At 44.7% G+C, this 21,879-nt stretch overlaps 2 protein-coding genes across 2 annotated transcripts; one reads left to right on the top strand and one right to left on the bottom strand.

Moving 5' to 3' along the window:
• The first annotated feature begins 10,141 nt into the window (after positions 1–10,141).
• Positions 10,142–14,245, top strand: LOC119294589 (switch-associated protein 70-like). Its single transcript, XM_037572800.1, has 10 exons — positions 10,142–10,243; positions 10,355–10,459; positions 10,855–10,916; positions 11,006–11,089; positions 11,176–11,207; positions 11,299–11,380; positions 11,888–12,119; positions 12,831–13,058; positions 13,152–13,444; positions 13,657–14,245. The coding sequence occupies exons 1-10, from the start codon at positions 10,220–10,222 to the stop codon at positions 14,015–14,017; spliced, it is 1,503 nt and encodes a 500-aa protein (XP_037428697.1). The 5' UTR covers positions 10,142–10,219; the 3' UTR covers positions 14,018–14,245.
• A 335-nt stretch (positions 14,246–14,580) lies between these two features.
• LOC119294587 (ARF guanine-nucleotide exchange factor GNOM-like) lies at positions 14,581–20,491 on the bottom strand. The gene is made up of 2 exons (XM_037572799.1): positions 19,485–20,491; positions 14,581–18,373 (listed from the first exon to the last, which is right to left on the bottom strand). The coding sequence occupies exons 1-2, from the start codon at positions 20,217–20,219 to the stop codon at positions 14,861–14,863; spliced, it is 4,248 nt and encodes a 1,415-aa protein (XP_037428696.1). The 5' UTR covers positions 20,220–20,491; the 3' UTR covers positions 14,581–14,860.
• Between the last annotated feature and the right edge of the window lie 1,388 nt (positions 20,492–21,879).

Genomic DNA, 21,879 nt, shown 5'->3' with positions numbered 1-21,879 from the left:
CCCAAGGCAGCAACAAGAACAAGGAGGAAGAGAAATTCAGATTCTGAGGATGAAGATTTTGTAGTTGATGAAGAGGTCACTTCCAAGAAGAAGTTGATCGAGAAAGAGCAAATTGCTATTGCTGCTGTTGGCATCAAGCCAGGCATGAAGAAGAAAGCTCCAGCTCAGAGGAAGCCCATGTCTAAAGCCAGAGCTTCAACTCGTGAAACAATGGAATTCTGTCTTGAACTAAGAGAAGAAGAAGAAGCTGGAGGCAAGAAGAGAAAGGAAAGGGTCAAGAAAACCATTGCCAGAGTGATTGGCAGATCCTCAATGATGAAAGACCCAGCTGAGGATGAGGACGAATATGAGGAAGAAGAAGAAGTTGTTGCACCTCCACCAAAGTCTCAGAAACTTATGGGTGATGCAATCAAATCAGGGGCTGGTCCTTCTAAGCCCAAGACTGCCCCCATTACAGCTGCTCAAGCATCAAAACCCTCAACACCAAAGATAAGTACCAAGAACATCCCTGCTGTAGAGAAGAACAAGGCCCCAGTGCCTGAAATTGAAGAAGATGATGAGGCCCAAGTGCTTAGAAAAGCTCAAGCCCAAGATTCCAGACCATGATGACGCTCATCATGTTGCTAAGAACATGAAGATAAGGAAAGATGCTAGTCTTAGACTTTGGAGGCAGACATATCCTTATGCTACAAGGAGAAGGACTGATGTAGACTACAGGTTCCACACTAAGGAACAACAAGACTTCTATGAGACTATTCTCCTAGACAAGAAGCCCATTGTCAGTGACATGAGATGGGTCGATTGGAAGTTCATTGACAACAATGAAGACCACTTTCCTGGAGTTCATGAGAGCTCCATAATGAATGGAGTTGATGCTTTTGTGGGTCAGAAACTAACAAAGTGGAGTGATGAGATGGTAATGCAATTTTGCTCCACAGCTCACTTCTACCCATATGGCAAGATAGTTTGGATGACTGAAGGCACAAGATATCAATCTTCAATTGCTGAGTGGGCCAAGCTGATCAATGCACCTGAAGAAGGAGAGAATGATACTAATGTGTATGCCAAGCCCAGGAAAGATCACGACTCCATGGCACACATGTACAAGGAAATTCCAGATGATGCCTTGGAAACTCACAAGTTTGGCTCTGTTTATTATCTGCTGTCAGGGCTGCCAACAATCAACACTATCCTCAGGCACACTTTATTGCCCAAGTTTGGAGATCACATGATGATCAAAGGGCACTCCATCAACTTGCTACACATGTTTGATGTGCTAGAGAAGTTCAAGGTGATGTCCTTGAAGTAGAGACAACTAAGAGGACTGCAGCTGACCAGAAGAGATCATGTGGCTATGCTCCACATATTCAGATGCTCATAAATTCTAAGATGGACATAGGAACATATTTATTAGACAAAGAGCACCTTCCCTTGAGGCTTGATTTTTAGGATAACACTGTTGTGATGGATGCTTCACATCCCACTTTTGTTGAGGCTCAAGAGAAGAGAGAGAAGGCTAAGGCTGAAAAAGCTTCAAAGACTCAAGATCCCTCAACAGTCAATCTCAAGACCAAGCAGGAATAGCTCAGCTATCTGCTTGAGGCCACATTGAGAATAGAGAAATGACTAGCTACCCTGACTCGAAATCAAGAGAGCCTTGAGAGGATCTTTGAGATAAAGCTTCATGACTTGGATGTCAAAGTCATTGAGATTCAGACTTTAGTTGAGAAGATACAGGAAGACCTTGAGGACAGGAGTGACAGGACAACCACAGATGCTTATCAGAGGGTGCCTAGAGCACACAGGTCTGCAGCAGTGCCAGTCATTGACACTAGGGCCACAACTTCAGCTCCTGTAGCCACAGCTTCAGTTGCCCCTCTAGTGGCAACCCCTCCAGTACCTCAGATGTCAGCCGAAGTCTTTGCAGATGTTGTTCTCTCCACGCCATCTTCGCTCTCCGGAGCTCCCGGAGATCATGCTTAGAGTTCCGTATAGCACTATGTATTTTCAAGCTTTTTGGTAACTTATTGCCAAAGAGGGAGAAAGTGTATAGATCATAGGCTTCGAGAGAGAGTGTGTTTTGCTTTTTATTGGTCTCTCTTGCTACTGTTTTGCTTGTGTTTGCTACAATATTTGGGCTTGTGTGTGAGATACTTATATGATCATGTGGTTGATCATACTTTGCTCCATTATGCTATGCTTAAATGATGCTATCCTATTCATTGTGTATGATCAATCATATTTGTCTTGGTCATGAGTGCATGTTATGTATGTTCTATCATTTTGAGCGCTCCACCAAGATGTATGTGACATGGAAGAGTAACCCATGAGCCTAATCGATTGTGCATTTGCATTCAAAAGCAAATCATAAATAACAAATGTAGGGCGAGCTCTTGCTTATCACATACTTCTCAAAGCAACGATATAGAAGCTTTGATCTATATGTTGTCATCAATTACCAAAAAGGGGGAGATTGAAAGTGCAACTAATCCCTGGGTGGTTTTGGTAATTCTTAACAACATATAGCTCATTGAACTAATATCCTTTCAAGATGATTATTTCAGAAAGTTCAATGATTGGCATGGCATGGACTAGAGATGCGGACCCCTCAAAATGCTAAGGACAAATATTGGCAAAAGCTCAAGACTCTTCATTTATATTTTTGGTGATCCAAGATCACAATGAGTCCATAGGAAAGCCAATACTATTAAAAGGGGATGTGGTCTTGCTTAATGGTCTACTTGCTCAAAATGCTTAGTGATATACTCCAAAGCCCTCAACCATCTTCTCAAATCCAAATATGTCCTAAACCTAAAGTTGAAGTCAGCCCCACCGATTTGATTCCTCCGGCACCATCGAGTTCACTTGACATAGCATCCATAGCCAGAAACCCTAATCAGTTTGCTCTCACCGATAGGGATCTCATTCTCATTGAGATGGGATTGCAAACTCTCTGTTTCCCTTCATAACATTTCGGTCCTCACCTAAATGAGCGATCGGTCCCACCGAGTTCGCAATGCAAACTCTCTGTTTCCCTTTTGTAACATTTTGGTCTTATCGAAAGGAGCGATCGGTCCCACCGAGTTTGCCTGACCAACTTTCTGTTTGCTTGTTACTGAAATCGGTCTCACCGAGTTGAAATAATCGGTCAAACCAAGATCACGTTTTTCCCTAACCCTAGATCATCGGTCCCACCGAGTTGATCATGTCAGTCCCACCGAAAATCCTAACGTTCACATTCTGAACTGAATCGGTCTCACCGAGTTCACATATTCGGTCTGACCGAGTTGGCTCTTTTGTGTGCAACGGTTAGATTTCGTGTGGAGGCTATATATACCCCTACATCCTCCTCTCCATTAGAGAGAGGGCCATCAGAACGTGCCAACACTTCCAGCATTCATTTTCTCAGAGAGAACCACCTACTCATGTGTTGAGACCAAGACATTCCAATCCTACCAGAAGAATCTTGATCTCTAGCCTTCCCCAAGTTGCTTTCCACTCAAATCATCTTTCCACCATAGCCAAATCTATGAGAGAGAGTTGAGTGTTGGGGAGACTATCATTTGAAGTAGAAGAGCAAGGATTTCATCATCAACACACCGTCTATTACCTTTTGGAGAGTGGTGTCTTCTAGATTGGTTAGGTATCACTTGGGAGCCTCTGTCAAGATTGTGGAGTTGAACCAAGGAGTTTGTAAGGGCAAGGAGATCGCCTACTTCGTGAAGATCTACCCAAGTGAGGCAAGTCCTTCGTGGGCGATGGCCATGGTGGGATAGACAAGGTTGCTTCTTCGTGGACCCTTCATGGGTGGAGCCCTCCGTGGACTCGCGCAACCGTTACCCTTCATGGGTTGAAGTCTCCATCATCGTGGATGTACGATAGCACCACCTATCAGAACCACGCCAAAAATCTCCGTGTCTACATTGCGTTTGCCACTCCAAACCCCTCCCTTTACCTTCATATGCAATGATTTACATTCTGCTGCTATACTCTTAGAATTGCATGTGTAGGTTGATTGCTTGACTTGTGCTAAGTTGTTAAAATCTACCAAGACTTAAAATTGGGAAAAGGCTAGATTTTTATTTGGTCATGTAGTCTAATCACCCCCCTCTAGACCTACTTTCGATCCTACATGATCATGTGCTAGAGAACTAAGAATCATGAGTAGAATCTGCTGCCAACTTGTGCAAGTCTGCTTGTTGTAAACCGACCGCCATATCTTATTCTTTCCTACGGTCCTTAACCAATGCTGGAGTTAATTTGTTTTGTGGCCATTTTCTACCTCCTATTCATATGTTATGTGAATTGTAGGTACTATAGTCTATGAAATTTGAATTATTGGTGGAGAAGTTCTTTAATGGTAAGAACTATTATTTATATGCAATTTCTTATGGCTCACATATGATTTCTTTTTTTGAAGTGGGTATATACAACCTTTAGCTAGAATTATGGACTAGAATCATGCATAGTCCTCGACATTAAAAATAAATTGCAGACGAGGTAGTATCTGCTTTTCTAAACATAATGTGTGATTGAACCACCTTTTTCTGTAAGACTCAAAATACCTATTCATTATATTGTTATATGATGTCTCATTTTGTTATTCTTAGCTGAGTGCTTGTGTTTAGAAAATAAATTGCTTAATTTACTTCTTGAGTGATATAATAGGAGAGAGCTACGTTGTTGAAAATATATTAAAGAGGCAGAAGATAAATTATTTGCATCTATTTTTTCTTAACATAGGTTCATTGTCCAGCAGGGGACTCTCTACAACATTAGTTCCAATTAATATCTTACTTTAGTTGTTTTGTGTGATGCTAGGTAACATCTCTTTGCAATTTTAGCATCTTTTACCTTTTCACTTCTGTTGGGAGAAAGATGTTGCTCTTTCTTAAGATATTGTTTATTAGATGGAACAATAGTCACCATACAAAGTTCTTCCATCAAATAAATCTTTTTCTCTGTGCAACTAAGATTGATTTCCTGCTCCCTCATTGTACAATCTTATTCCGCAGAAATGGCATGGAAGACAAGAAACACAAGGCAATTCTGAGGTGAGAGATGCATTGTCAATAATCTTATCCAGATTTTTCGTTTGGTTTCTTGATTCAGTTTCTTCCTATTCTGCAGTTCTGTAGATGATCGAATGTTGTTCGATTTATTTTATTCTGCTTACAATTCACTGACAGGGCTGTGGGTGCCCACGAGAGGGGGACAATGGAGTAGATAGGCTGAAATAGGGAGACTGACGGACATGTGGATTTCATGATTAGTGAGTGCTTTGCTTGGATCAATTGTACATACCCCCTTGAGATGTTAATAGTTGTTGACTGATCTTATTGTGAGGTGTTATTTTAGTTATGGATGTTTACATGAATGTCACTTTCTGGTTTGGCAATATATTATTAGTTGGTGTCTTGATAAGAGGTATATGAATGTGATACATACTTGAATTTAAAGAGTGTATGACCCTGACCTCCAGGTTCTGCATCATCAGTGACCAGCTTACCTGACGTTAGGTTTATTTATAATACCAGCTCACTCTACTGCCATATTTCTCTCATCAACTACAAGAGATTTAGTACAGATTGATACGAAACATTCACAATAATCATGGGATGCTAAATCCGCAATCATGATGGTTTCTTTATGATACCAACCTACTATAATGCCATTTTCTCTCATCAGGTAGGTAAATATATGGTCATAATACTAGACAACTATAAGAAACATTCACCTATAGAACTGTTGTGCTCCCTTGCCTCATTGTTATTGCCTTATTTTAAACTATATACCCATGCAAGTACAAATTTTAAATTGTCCTCATTGGTGTAATATTTGATTGATCTTAGTATTTACTAAGTATTGCCATTGAGCAAGCTCTTTCTATCTATGTGCTTCAATTAATGAATTCAGTTTTCTATAGTCAATTAATAGTGTAGGAGCCCGGGATCTTTTGACCACACAGATGATGCATAAATAGGTTAGTGTATTTTTTGCCAGGTAAATAGCTTAATGTATTTAATGTCCTCTTCTTCTTTGTAGGTCCCAAGTTGGTTAATGTTATTTTTGCTCATGCACAACCAATCATAGGAATCGGTACAACTTTATGTTTTATATCTTTGCACCCGCCATTTGCTACTGCACACTTATGTGATCATATGCTTTTGGTTTGGGCTGACTATATACAGTATAGAGGGCATATTAGTTTCGGTTGCACTTACATCAAGGCATGCATAAGTTTATCTCTTCAACTGTCCTTTTGAATTATGGTTTACGGGCATGGTGTCTCATCCTAGACAATCAAGAAATCCATTGACATGGTGTGCAATACTTCTATATGTTCTGTTCTTGGCCTGCTATCCCGAATGCAGTTTGTTTCGTACTGCCAAAACCCTGCCTTAAAGGAAAACCTCTATTTTTCTGTGTGCCCTCATTTATGAGTTATTCTTATTTCTCTTTTCAGTTCTCATGGATTTGACCTTGCTACAAGTAACGTTGCTAGATCTTCATGTTCCCGCACAATACTCCGGCAACTTAACAATGTCATGAATTTCTCTAACCACACATTTCTTCTGCATCTTAGGGTAATCTACGTCTTCACACCAAATTGTTCATCAAGCAGAAGTACATGACTACATGAACATATGTAATCGCATTGCCAATATGCATTATCTTATTTTATGGTGAATTCAGGAGGGTTTTCATACATCCTGGGGCAGGTACAAGACTCCCATATGCTGTGAGCTCCTCCCAAACATAGTAGACTTTGTTTTTTGGATGATACACCCTCCAGCAGATGCTCCCATCCCAACAAGGAAGTTTTCCAACAAAAAAATGGTTTGAACGAGAGTTGCTGGTAAAGGATGGTGCGGATGATGAATAGATGAGGGAGCCGATTTGCACTGCTCGGAACACAAAAGGACCATCGGGTGTACTATATGCTTGAAACTCCACCGTAGATAGCACATCTTTGATTTCATTACCTGAACTCGAGTGCTCCTATATAAAATTTACATCCTTCGTTGCTAAATACAAGACATGTTTGTAGTTTAAATTAAACTGTAAAAACATCTTATATTTAGAAACAGAGGTGGTACGAACTGATTTCTTGAGTTACCATAAGATGGGTGACCAAAGCTATATATATGATGCATCTCTGCCTATGTAGCTTTGCTCACCATGAACTGATCTCATGCCTTTCTATGCTTCAATGATTTTATGATCGGTGTCTAAATATTCCAACTTGTATGGTTTGAATACTTGGTTCACTCTTACCCTTTGCACCATTGGCGCAACAGGTCATCTAGTTTATATTAATCTCGAGTTCAACATGGCTGGAACAATACCGCACCCCGCACTCTAGCGCACTCTTATAAAACTTGCATTTTAGGTGCTTTTGAATAATGCATTCAGATAGCGAACCTAGAAAGATATGCCAGTTACCACTAGTTCACATTTCAGTGGTATTCTATAAGGGCTGGAACAACTAGTTAATTCGAAAACTATCGCATAGTTACCAGCCTAGCAACTCCATTGTTATTTTTCTTTATGTAAGTACCGCATATATTCCATTACTGGAACTGATTACATAGAGTACGCATGCAGTCACACAAAGGACCCCGCAAGAAGTAGAAATACAATCCCACCCAAGGAGAATCATACCAAGATCTAGGGGAACGTCTTCGCATAGAAGGATGAATTTAGAGCCGATGAACCAGATTGTTGCAAAACGACGAGACAAATGCTTTGTGGCACATCGGCTAGGGTTCTTCCATGTGTCCACCAGACCCCTTCGCCGTCAAATTCATCTGACAAGGTCAAAGAAGAGGAACATCACCTCCTGTCATAACCCACATGCCCACTACAAGAAAACAAACACATCCACAACACTCGGTGCCAACACCAACGACTGAGCCACCTTCCCCTTGGCGAGCACTGTCGAGATGGAAAAAAAGTAGTGGCAAATTATTTTGACGCAACACCATCTCCTCCATGGGTCTACCCTATCTAAGGTTTTGAGCCAAAGCGTCACATGGACTCGTCGCTTGGCTGACCAGGGGGAGGGCGGTTCTGCCTCCCTGATTGCCTCTCTCAAGCGATAAAATGAACTCTACTTTGTCATGAAGTACAAGTGCAAATAACTTCAGGTAGATTATTTATTTGATGAGACAAATGATGATGCCCCGGTAAATTTACACCTTTTGGCAAGATAAAAAAATGCCATCATAAATTTACCCTTGTGAAAAGTAAAATGAGTCGAATTGTACTTTCATTTTTGCCAACCATTTCCCCGTTAGTCAACCATCTTGTCTCATGTTAATTTCTTTATTCCAAAATTAGCATTGATGTTTAACGTCTCAAGTTAAAAAAGGGGAGCCTTGGCGCAGTGGAAAGCTGCTGCCTTGTGACCATGAGGTCACGGGTTCAAGTCCTGGAAATAGTCTCTTACAGAAATGTAGGGAAAGGCTGCGTACTATAGACCCAAAGTGGTCGGACCCTTCCCGACCCTGCGCAAGCGGGAGCTACATGCACCGGGCTGCCCTTTTTTTTCAAGTTAAAAAAGGGAAAAGGTCTCTCTCACACTCGCATATGAACTCATCCCCAACTGCTCTTCCCTCCTGGTGGTGCTTACGTCCTACTAGGTGTCGGCTGTCGTGCCTCCCACGGCGGTGACTCCTCCACCTACCCTCCCTAAGCGACGTGGTGTCGGACTCCTTTGGCACGGTGGTTCTTCCGGTCTAGTGTTATTTTCTCTATTCATGTGACACATGCGCGTCCGCCTTTGTTCTTATGTGACCCAGAGTGTCATCCTCTTGTTTTGTTCTCGGGGAACAAATTCTTATCATTATGTGGATAATCTTTTGAAAGCGTTCAACAATTTATTGTTTATTGGGCACAGTGGTTACAATTTCCCTCCACTTCAATGTTGCAACACAAATGTGCTACGAGCCTATTTTCTCTCTAAGATTATGTATCATATAGTTCCTTATTTAGATATTCCATAGTTTTTATGGGGACACTTGCTAAATTTCATATACACTATAATTTTACTCATTGGATGATTCTTTTTTGATAATATGCTTCAACAAAACTAATGATATCTATTACCAACCGAATAACAAGTATTTTGTTCTAATTGATGATATATGGAGTAAGCAAGCGTGGAATGGCATCCAATGTGCCTTTCCCAATAACAATACTGCAAGTCGAGTAATGACTACTACACGTATACAAGATGTAGCAAAATCTTGTAGCTTTCCACACGGAGGCTACGTTTATCCTATGAAGCACCTTGGCATCGATGATTCAGAAAATCTATTCTTGAAAAGGATCTTTGACCATGAAGATGATTTCCCTTATGAACTAAAAGAAGTTACTAGTTATATACTAAAGAAGTGTGATGGCTTGCCATTAGCTATAGTCCATATAGCTAGCATGTTGGCAACAAAACCAACCACAAAGCAGGAGTGGGTGCGGCATTCTCTTTGCTCTTCGTTCGAACAAGATTCTGAGCTGGACGTGGCGAAACGTATATTGCTTCTTAGTTATTATGATCTATCTCACTATTTGAAGATCTGCTTGTTGGACCTGAGTATATTCCCAGAGAATTTTGAGATTTGCTGTGAGTGTCTGGTACAAAGATGAATGGCTGAAGAATTTATCATTGGGTATCAAGGGCAGAGCAGGGAGGAAATGTCCGAGGGAGCCGGACTGGGCAAGGTGGCGGCCAGAACACAAGCACGCAAAGGGCTAGGTAAGAAGATTCAGGGGAGAGACCGTGATGATGGTGGGTTGTGAAGCTAAATTGGGGTGTTGTGATTGAGAAGGTAATTTGTGTGTGTTGTGATTAAGAAGATTCTGGCATTTTTTTAAGTTTGAACTTAAAATGAAACTTGTGTTTGAACTTAAAATTCAGCATGTCCATACAAAATCATTTGTCCAACACACGAGACATCGCAGTCCTGGCGTGCCCCACAAACCAAGAAGCTGCTCGCTGGCACGCACGCACGCACGGCGGGCCCACGCGACATGGGGCCAGCACAGCTCGCGGGTAGCTCGTGGCAGCGTAGCAGAAGCATTTCCGGCACCGAAATTTCCATCGATCTGAACGCCCCCACCGGCCGGTCGACCCTCCACCACCACCACCTACCGGCCCCGTCGCCGTCGCCTCCGCCCCCAAAACCCTAGCCCCGGCCCCGGCCCCGCCGCCCCCGCCATGTCCACCAACGGCAGCTCCCCGGTACGTGCGCCGCCCTCTCGCCCCGGTCCACACGCCTCTGAAATTTCCCGACTTTGGTTGGTGTCTGTCTTCTCTGACGATTTGCTCGGGCGGGGGTGGGGGATTCTGCAGAGGGTCAGGGACACGGAGAGCAGCCTGGAGAAGGTGAAGCGGCAGCTGTCGACGGGATCCGGGAGGTACCTGCTGCAGGGCCCCCTGCTGAAGCGATCTGAGACGGTATGGCGCTCATCTCTGGGACGCTGGGTGATATCATATAGGGGTTTATTTATTATCAGGCGTGTGAATGTTCGATTTTGCTGGTAGATTTGAACTAGTGAGGGGTGCAGCCGTCGAAAACTTAGGTTTAATGGCTCAATTCGGCGTGTTAGGCCTTACAATTTGATAGGTTGGCTACGAACACCATACAAGGAGGGGAGGTGTACTTTTCTTTTCCATCTGGTTGATTGTGATGTACCTAGGCCTTACAATTTGATAGCCAGCCTTTGAATAACTGTTTCCAAATGAGTCCAAGAGGATCCTGGTGAATATAATTTTCTGCCGATTAGCTTCTTACTTGTGAGCAGTGATCTGCTGATTTCACTTTTGAACTGATATTATCTTCTTCCAAACAGTTACGGAAATGGAACGAAAGATGGATAATATTGGACCCAACGTCTGGCAAGATGGAATACAAGTACAGAACACCACATTTTTTTGTAACTTACAATGCCAAACAACATTTCTCCAGCTATCTCCTGATCCTTTGTGTTTTTCTTGTTCCAGACTTCGGAGGAATGAAACTGCCGCTAAGGGAACCATTATATTTGATGCTTCAAGCACCATTACTTTGTCTCCTGTAAATTTTCAGTAAGATTGGTCCCGGAATATAATTTTTTCTTGCTACTTTATTTCTAACTTTGAAGGTTGTATAACTAGCACTTCAATTCTTACAGAGGCACGCCAAAGTATGACGGATGTTGTTTCTGTATCCTGTATACGTCTGATGAGCTTTAAGCTTTTTTTTTACAAGCTGTCTATATCGTTCTAGTCTTTGGTGCATTCCTTTACTCTAGCAGACATTGGAACTCCTCAGAAAAAAGATTACTTTCTTTGCGCTGAAACTCCTGGTGCTGCCAAAGCTTGGGTATCTACATTGCAGTAAGTTTTCCGATCTATTACCTATAAAATATTATTGTATGCTCTGTACAGGCATTTGCAAATTTATTTTATGATTCTACAGTATAGTATCTAGGGCAAATGCTCAACTCAACGCAAACATGCAAACTTGGTGAGCCGTTCAATCAATGTGAATGGGATTATCGCTAACAGTGCCACTATCCCAGTAGAAGGGAGCACTCTCATGGTGCAGATTTAAACGATGTGTTACATTCATTGTACAGCCTGTGATTAGAGTTTGCATTTTTGCACTGTATATGCACCTCTTAATTCTGTATTCCAGTAAGGTATAACTAGAAGACAGTGCTTTTGAATGGAACCAAATAATTATATGTTGCCATGAACTGCTTTCAAGTTTAGGAGTCCTGGTCCCAACTAGCTTGGTACATTGCAGGGCTATGCTATAATCTTCTTTCAGTAGTTAAACTAAATATTATAGTATATACAGTTGTTGAACTATTTGGTACTGATGATATCTTTAATTAACAGTGCAACTCAGTTAGTACTACAAGCGCATAAAGAGGCAGTAAATTCTTTAGCTGGGAATGGCTCTCCTTCTACATTAGGCACGGTTGCTACTGCAGTTGCTAATGCTAATGCAACTGCTTTGGAGGCAATGAAGGAGATAGATGCAGCACTGAAGGTTTCAATGAGGGCAGCTCTTGGGTTGGGTACAAATAATTCGAATGTGGGTCAACTTGATGATTTAACTATCATGAAGGTATGCATTCATCTCGGCCTAGATAGATAAATCTCTTATCTGAATCTCTTGCTCCGTATTGTTATTAACTGTGGCTGGTGTGACCATACAAACAAAATTTTCCAGCATGATTCATTGCTGAGCTGTCATGACTCATGAGTCACTTCTTAATAATATATATTGCTTTATTTTTGAATATGTTTATATTGTAATAAGCATTTTATTTTATTATTACACAGTTCACATATGTACAGTCCACTTATTGTTCAAACATAATTCATTATTCACACCAGCACCAAATCACTGATATCATACAGGCCGTTGCAAACCATGGTCACACTGTTCTCTCTATTGGTTTCCTTATATTGTAATTGTCATCAAAAATTACAAATTCATCATCCCTGCCATTTTTAATGTTAGCCCGGTTGTCTTAGACCAGACTAACATATTCTTAGTAAACGTGAGGAATTCATTGTTTGGACATAATACTCCTTGCTTATTGTATGCAATTTTGACCTTTTGTTTTGTGGCTAGCATGTCATCCTTCCAACTATATACTGACCAGCATAATCTCTTAAACTTTGATTACCATGTCTAGTTCTGTTAAATGGCTACATCTTTGGGCACTAAGTTGTATGGTGGTGTGATGGTAGCTACATAATTCTGTATCCTTGTTATATACACGGGCATTGATTTGGTCAATTCTTTGTGTACTGTGTTAATGTTTCCCAGGAGACTCTCCGAGTGAAAGATGAGGAGTTGCAGCATTTGGCTAAGGACATTCGTGCTCGTGACGCCACAATTCAGGAAATTGCAGAGAAGTTAACGGAGACCGCAGAGGCTGCAGAAGCAGCAGCGTCTGCAGCTCATACAATCGATGAACAGAGACGACTTCTATGTTCAGAGATTGAGCGTCTGAAAAAAGCAATGGAAACACAAATGGAACAATCCATGCTAAAGGTCAATTTTATGTTTTGTATTGCTTATTACTATTTTGGAAGATTTAAGTGCTCTGAACTCTAATGCTAAATATGGTTGATGGATGTATGGCAGCTACGACAATCTGAAGAGAAGGTAATTAGCCTGAGCAAAGAGAACGACCAGTTGATGAAGGAAAGAGATGCCGCATTTCAGGAAGCATATATGTGGCGCACTGAACTAGGAAAAGCTAGAGAGCAAGCAGTGATACAGGAAGCAGCAATTGCTCGAGCAGAGGAGAAGGTAAGGGTGTCTGAAGCGGATGCCGCGGTTCGGATCAAGGAAGCCGCTGAAAAACTGCATGCTGCTGAGAAAGAAAAGGAGGAACTTTTAGCCCTTATTGGTGTTCTCCAATCACAAGTGCAGAGGTTTTTGTCCCCGTCTCATTCCTTCCGCACACAATTTCAAAATGAAACCTTCATAGAATATACTCCCTCCTTCCCATAATATAAGAGCATTTTTGACACTAGTGTAGTGTAAAAAATGCTCTTATATTATGGGACGGAGGGAGTAGACATCTATGTGAATTTACATTATGCATTACCCGTGATGATTAAAAGATAAAACCATACTGATGCAGAGAACAAAGCAGCACGAAGCAAGTATGCGAGGAGAGATCCGAGTCATGCTCCGGCGCCGACAACTCCCCTCCGCTGACGAAGCACGTCGACGCATCGGACGACGACGTGGACAAGGCGTGCGTGAGCGATTCGAGATCGGTCGTGGTCTCGAGCGAGAGCACGGAGGTCCAGCTGGCCGTGGACGGGGTGGACATCCGCCCCATCGGCGACCCGGAGTGGGGCAGCTTCCAGCAGCCGGAAGCGCTGATCGCCGACGTGCGGGAGGTCTCCCCGGAGGCGGAAGGCAGCAGCCTGGATATCCCGGTGGTCAACCCGGCACCGGCCAATGATCATATGCAGGGAGGGGCAACACATCCCTGAAGGCCTGGAGGTCTTCTTGGGTGGTTTGTGATTATTGAGGAGATTTGAATCCTCTCGAGATTTGAATCCTCTCGAGAATTACTTTTGCGTTTTTTTGTGCTGTGCTGCTTCCGGGTTGTGTCTCCGTTGTATTTAAGTATGCAACTCAATAAAAAGATGATAGCGGGTTGTCGTGTGATTGTAAATTATTATTATTCACGTCATATCTCTTTTGTGCCATGTTTCGAATTATGTTCACGATTGAAACAAATGTGATGAGAATAGAAGACATGAACTGAAATTTGATGCCATGGAACTAAAAAAAGCAGAAGTTGTACAGATTCCATTTAGAAGGAAACCGGTTTGATAATCTCTCTAAACCATATTAATTGTCGCTGATTTAGTACTAGCACCATTTTTCCACTGGGTTTCGTTGAAAACCGTCCCAACTGTCAGCCTTATTGGGTTATAACAAAATAAAATTGTATTTTTGTTAAGAGCGTTTAGATCATTAAGAGCATTTAAAGTAGTGATCTAAACGCTCTTACGGACGGAGTACAAGGAAAGATTTCCTGTAGAACCGGTGCAAAAAGCATATCTTCCAAAGGAGCCCTAATTTAAAAATGAGCCAAATTTATACAAACCAGCACACAAACTTGCGAAACAACAGCATTTTTAGTGCTGATGATGATACGTGCATCACAGCTACTCATCAGGTCAGCAGCGCAAACATGTCAATCTGCTCACATCGTTTTACACAACAACAGCAACTCAACTCGGACAGAACAAATATACATACAATGGAGGCGGCGAAATGCGGTTACAATATCAAAACCTTAACGTCCCTGTTGAAATGAGCTTCTTCTAGTTCTTGATCTCGGCATCGTTCAGCCCCCCTCTCGGGCTACCGGCATTGCTCGGCGGCTCATACTCCTGGCTCGGGAACACCTCCGACTGCAGGCCCGTCGAGATGTTGTTCACATGGAGCCACGTCAGCTCCCACAGGCTGTCGCCCCCTATCGTGCTCCTCTTGGCGAGGATCCCCCTGCCCTTCATCGCGGCCAGGACGTTCCTGAGGAGGTCCGGGATCAGCTCCTGAAGCTTGTCGCTGCGCTTGCCCCAGACCTTGGCCTTGATGCACTTCTCCATCCGGCTGAGGACCCCCAGCCACAGCTTGCAGAAGCTGCTCAGCCCGAAGAGGTCCGGTAACAGCTCAAGGTACACCTTCGCTACCAGTCTCACGGCGAGCACGAGGGATCCTTCCATGTTCCTGTGGTCCTTCTGCGAGTGGTTCTGGGCGATCTCCAGCAGGTCGTCCAGCAAAGCGAATATGATGTGGTCGAAAGCGTGCGACCATGTGGCGGACTGGAGGCCTATCCCTTCGGTCGCCGTTAGGCATCGCTGGAGCGAAACCAATGCGTGGTTTCGCACCTCCTCTCGCTGGTCCAGGCTCAGCTTTTTCAGCGCTTGCAGCAGTTTGAGCCACATCTCCCTGATTGCTTCCACCCCTCTATCAGCTTCTTCGCCTGCCTCTTTTGTATCTTGCGACCACCGGGCGAGATTAGTGACCGAATCAGCCATCAAATCCAGGGCGCGAATAGACCTGTCTGTTAGACCAACCCTGGACTCGGCAAACTGCCTCGACGCTTCGATGCAGAAGGCATAATTTGATCTTGAAAGGTGACCCTCTGACATGATAAACATTATAGCCTCGAAGCCTACCCCTGAAGCATCTGGGTGGCGAGCTGTAATGGAGAGCAGCAACACCACAGTTCTCCAACCCATCTGCGATTTTATGTGTCCCGCGTTTGCTTTGACAAGCCGTGCAACCTCTTGTGTGATGTTCTCACAGTATGCATCCGCTACACGTGCATCCAGCTTCAGAACTAATTGCAATGACCTCAGCAGCTCATCAGCAAGGTTCTCTTTGTATGGAAGTAACCGCTGGCATATCCGCAGAAGGCCAAAAATAGCTTTCTCCACAAGGGCGCATGGCATGACTGTGGACTGAACTATGTTGGCAATATGCTCATATACGCCTTGCCAGAGGAGCACAATTCGATCTCGATTGTTAAGCGTGATGGCAATGAGGAGTTCCAAGCAGAATACTGCTGTGTCTTCGTCGTCTGGCGAGCTGGCAACCTTTTGAGGCCGCCCTGCAGCCCATATCAGTGCCCTGGCAAGCTGCAATAGTGAATCAGGTTGCAAAACTTTGCTCTCTGTAAATATGCCATCAATGCGGCACTTCTGGATTGTCTGAAGAGTCCTCTGGTGGGCAGCAAGTTGCTGCTCAGTTGGTTGTGATCTTGGTTCCTCGCTGTCAAGCGAGAGTAGCTGACTAAATCTTCCCATGAGCCCAGAGGATTTCCGAGGGGTACCCATCACTGGAACGTGAGATGTGGAGATTGAGCTAGGAACAGGCTTTCCTTGGACAGTTTCAGCAGAAACTTCTGAATCATCAGCTGCATCACTAGCAACACGGGCAGGAAGAAGCCCTAGCTTATGCAGTCTCAGGATGCAATCCAGTACATTCCTCCAACCAGTACGTATGTAATGCCCATATTTATTAGCTATGGTAAACAGTGTCTCAGTTGCCAATCTAGCCTTCAGATCATCTCCAAAGGCAGTGACTGGTTCCTCGACCAAAGAGGTATTCAAAAGAGTGGTGAATTTGCAGAGAGAAACAACAAGGTCGTCCAAAACGTCTTCAAGATGATGAAATGCTGAGATCTTTGCGATGCCCAAGAAGCCATCCACACAGGTCAACAGAACTTCTTCATGTTCCGAATGATCAAATACCACTGCAATGGCAGCAATAGTAGGGCCAGACATGATAGCAAACATATCGTGGTCGAGGAAAGGTTGAGAATCACCAACAATATACTGGGGTGTTGACTTGGACTTCCGCATTAGGTCTATCCAACGGCTGGGAGACATTTCCAAATATCCCATGCCCTGCTCGGGCGTGGTCTTAATCTCATTTCGGCAGATAGCGTGGTATAGCTCAGACAACATCTCACGTGGGAGGTCACTACCCCCATTTATGCTCCTGTTGTTTTTTATGAAGTCCTCCTCGGTCATCTTCTTCTTCACCTGCATGTTATGCTGATCAGTGTTCAGCATTATAATTGAGTAAGACAGCAGCAAAGCAGTGTCCTTATTTGCAAAAGCTTGCGGAGCCTGCTCATAGTATCTATCTGAAAAGGCCTCAAGAACCCTCTGTATCTTCTGAGATTCTCCAGGTAGTCGGAATGTCTCCAAAAATAACCTCAGAGCTGTATCCAAGTTCATCTCCTCGAAGTCAAAGGTCTGAGCAAACTCATGAAGCACCTGAACACAAAACTCGTCATGATTGCCGAGAAAGTCTCCTACGAGATTCTTATCCAGACCAGCTGTGTAGCGGAAAAAACAAGCCACACTCTGCGGATCAAGCTTCTCGGGCAACAGATGATTGCCTTGAAGGAACTCCAGACCTTTCTTCGGGTCCCTGTTGAAGTGATCAGCGCCAATCATTAGCCTCCTCTTGACATACTTCCTTTGGCGGACAAATTTCACCCAATGCTGAGGATCCAAAAAATTCTCGCACTTAACAGTCCAGAATGGAGCATATTCATCAAGTTCCACAGACCTTAGTTCAGGGCCAGAGGTTGCATTCCCAATCCGATCAGCCATTCCCTGAATCACAGCAATCAAGCCTTCCAGAGCAAGAATGTGCATAGAAGACAAGGGGCAGTTAATAGGAAATGCACTCTTTGATAAAAGATTTGCAAGCTCCTCAAACACATTCCTGCATGTTATGTCACAGTCAAGATTGGCATACATCTCCACCATAAAATTCTTCTGTCGACAGAAGTCCACAAGAGCTTCCATTGCAACCTCCTGCTGATGATATGTTGCTCCAAATCGGGGCTGTGCGAGCCTTAGAATTATGCAACAAAAAAAGGCCTCAAGCTGCATCTTGAGCTCATTACGGAGGTGATGGTAAAGATTCAACACGATGCTGCACACCACCGAAAGAGTAAGCGGGCTTATCGATAAGCCAAGCTGCATTAGGTTTCGGAAAAGCTCATCTTGGACCAGCGACAGCACCTTTGGATGCCTCCCAATTGCAGACCCACCAAGCTCTATCGCTGAATTGATCAACTTCAGAGCAAACAAAGGTTGACCTTCATCATACCCGTTCAGCTCGACACCACTGAGGAGAGAGCATAGGAAATGGAAAATCTCCTCCATGCAAGGAGTTCCATATGGCTCCACAACAAGGACACTACCATCCGGAGAATTCTCATCAGGTGTACCTGCCTCGGACACATAGCCTCCGTTTCCATTTTCCATTTGCCCAATACCAAATGGATGATTCTTATCCATGCCACCCATCTGCACGAGTACAACACAGAAATCAATTGTAACCAAATGGAGCAAAAATGTCATCTAATACATGAGAATGGTACGTACATGATATAAAAATAAATGCCAAGAAGCTAACCAAAATCCCAAACTTGTATAAGATAAGGACCTAAGGTGTGATCTGCGGCGCTAGCCCATACAGGGATCCAAAAGCTTGTTTAAATTCTGAATTCTTTTGATAGCAGTTCTACAGATTGCATCTAATTTGAATAAAAAATTCTGAGCTTGAATCACAGGTCGAGTAACAAAATGACAAATTTGGCGGTGAATAGTAGCAAATGGATCTGAAATTCCATGTCGTGGTAGACGGATCTTGTGTGAATGTTGGCATAAACTTTTCAACACTTTTTGGGATATCCAATGAACTGGTTGTACCAAAAGGGTATGCTTGGTTTGAGCCCCAACTAGCCCCATCAAAAATTTGGTGTGACCAAAGCGTCAAATTTTTTGGTACCTTGTTTATGTTTGGATTGTGGCCATTGGACCATCCAAAATTTTGTCAAAACAGACCTCTTGTTTGGTTTGCAACCAACTGAGATTTCCTGACCATACTAGTCTTGCACATATTTAAAGAAGCTATATTTTGTCTACTTATAGGAGACTTGCAAGGGCTGAAGCTATGTGTTTTAAACCTGCCCTAAGATTGTCTTGCATGACGCGGTCATGCTGGTGCCGGATAAACATCACTCTGGAGGGCTCAAACATCGATTGCAGTATTCGCATACTCAATAACATTATGGGGTTAGGTTTTTTGTGCATCATTTAGTTCAAACAGTAGGAAAAACAATCGCCTTCCCTGCCTCTCTGCCCTACCCAATTGAGTGGTATCTCTTATCTCACTTGATCAGTTGGTCGGGACCAGTGCGGCATAATCAGTTAGGTTGAATGCATCTTTCTCAATAATTGCGATATTGTGTTTCATGGAGTAGCATATACTGTGTGCAATGCTGCTGCATTCTTGGATACAGCAAATGAAAATCGTAAATCTGTGTTCGTTTTAAGAGTGAAATGCGGAGTTGAGTGGCATTTGTAACTAAAAATAGCGGAAGCAGAAGCTGACATTACGAAGAACTTAGCATACCTCTGGTTTGACGGCAGCGTCGTCGGCGTCGCCGCCGGCGCCTATCTGCGGGAGGCGGGCGAAGACGAGGCGGACGAGCTCGTGCATCACGTGGCGGGAGAAGCGCTGCAGGAGGTCGCCCTTGGCGGCGGCCTGGTGGACGACGCGGAAGCAGGTGTTGACGGCGGTGAGGACGTGCTGGTCGCCGAGCGCGGGGGCGGCGGGGGCGCGGAGGCAGGCGAGCAGCGCCTGCAGCATGCGCACGAGCACGTCCTCCTCGGCGGCGGGGTCGGCGCCGGCCTCGAAGCGGCAGCAGGCGACGGCGTCGACGACCTCCCGCAGCGCGGAGCCCGGGAGGGCGGGGGCCGTGAGCGCCATGACCTCGTGCAGCGCGGCGAGGGCGGCCGAGGTGGCGTCGGCGCCGGCGTCCTCGGAGCGCACCGCGTCGAGGAAGGGCCGCAGCGCGGCGGCCGGGAGCGAGGGGGAGTGTTGGGGGGAGGCGGCGGCGAAGGCGAGCCGACGCAGGGCCTTGAGGGAGGCCACGAGCGGGTGGTCGGCCGCCGCGTCGTCCGCGCGCGGGTGGCGGAGGCCCCGGCGCATCACGGCCAGCACCGCGCTGGCCTGCGCGGAGATCGCGCAGGCCAGGGCCGCCGGGTCGGCGCAGGGCGCGGGGTGGTGCGGCGGCGACCGCGACGGCGACGACTCCTCGGCGATGGGGTCGATGCCGCCCGAGGTGAGCGGCCTGGGGCGGCCCATTTGGGCGGGCGGGTGGCGGCCGGCTAGCTAGGTCGTCATGGGGGGTGGATCTGGGGCGGAGATCCGGCGAGCGGCTGCTCGGGGGGAGACGGCGGGGAGGGGAGGGGAGTGGGAGTTCGTGCGTGCGTGCGTGCAAGACTGCTTTTTTCCCCCTCCGCGTGCCCGCTTTAATTTTTCCGCCGCGCCGCGCCGTGCGTCGGGGAAGAGAAGCGGAGCTCGCCGTGGACTGGGGACGGACTCCGGGTGGGTGACTCGTTGCGCGTCGGAGAGAACCAAGGAGCGAAATGCGGCAACGAGGTGAAGAGTGAAAACTGCTTTCTTTTTCTTTTTTCTTTCTTATTACTGTGTGTGTTCTTATTTTTCATGGGTTTTGGTTTTTTTGTACTTCCTCCATTCCAAAATAGATGACTCAAGTTAGTACAAAGTTGAGTCATCTATTTTGAAACGAAGGGAGTACCATCGAAGGCACAAACGTCGCCGGGTGAATCATGATGAGCATGGCGGCGGTAGCCCCAAAGTGATACAAAGATGAGTCCGCTCCGGCTAACGTGTCGCAAGGAGATGGAGATGGGGTTTGCGGTGATGGCGGCGGATGGATGGTGATGATGCCCTCTCAATGCGGTGATGCGCCGGCGGAGCCGCTTGATCAGTTCCTCTTGATACGGTGATGGGGACGGGATCGGACGTGGTCGGGGAAGAACGAAAGTAGAGAACCCTAGCTAGAGTGACTAGATAAAGTTAGGATCGCTTTCTTCTTACTCTTTTATTTCTTGTGTTTGGCTTGTAACATGCCCCGTTCGAGCCAGAGTAGTGGAAAAGGTAGAACATAAACGGTGATGAGTACTCCCTCTGTAAACTAATATAAGAGCGTTTAGATCACTACTTTAGTATTCTAAACGCTCTTATATTAGTTTACGGAGGGAGTACATTTGAATTACGACAGTTAACCCTGTTGGAAATATGCCCTAGAGGCAATAATAAATTAGTTATTATTATTATATTTACTTGTTCATGATAATCGTTTATTATCCATGCTATAATTGTATTGATAGGAAACTCAGATACATGTGTGGGTACATAGACAACACCATGTCCCTAGTAAGCCTCTAATTGACTAGCTCGTTGATCAATAGATGGCTACGGTTTCCTGACCATGGACATTGGATGTCGTTCATAACGGGATCACATCATTAGGAGAATGATGTGATGGACAAGACCCAATCCTAAGCCTAGCACAAAGATCGTGTAGTCCGTATGCTAAAGCTTTTCTAATGTCAAGTATCAGTTCCTTAGACCATGAGATTGTGCAACTCCTGAATACCGTAGGAATGCTTTGGGTGTACCAAACGTGACAACGTAACTGGGTGGCTATAAAGGTGCACTACGGGTATCTCCGAAAGTGTCTGTTGGGTTGGCACGAATCGAGACTAGGATTTGTCACTCCGGTTGACGGAGAGGTATCTCTGGGCCCACTCGGTAGGACATCATCATAATGTGCACAATATGACCAAGGGGTTGATCACGGGATGATGTGTTACGGAACGAGTAAAGAGACTTGCCGGTAACGAGATTGAACAAGGTATCAGCATACCGACGATCAAATCTCGGGCAAATACAATACCGCTAGACAAAGGGAATTGTATACGGGATTGATCGAATC

This window comes from Triticum dicoccoides, chromosome 4B (genome assembly GCF_002162155.2).
Source record: "Triticum dicoccoides isolate Atlit2015 ecotype Zavitan chromosome 4B, WEW_v2.0, whole genome shotgun sequence".
Lineage (NCBI taxonomy): Eukaryota > Viridiplantae > Streptophyta > Magnoliopsida > Poales > Poaceae > Triticum > Triticum dicoccoides.
This window is presented reverse-complemented; position numbering and strand designations above follow the sequence as displayed.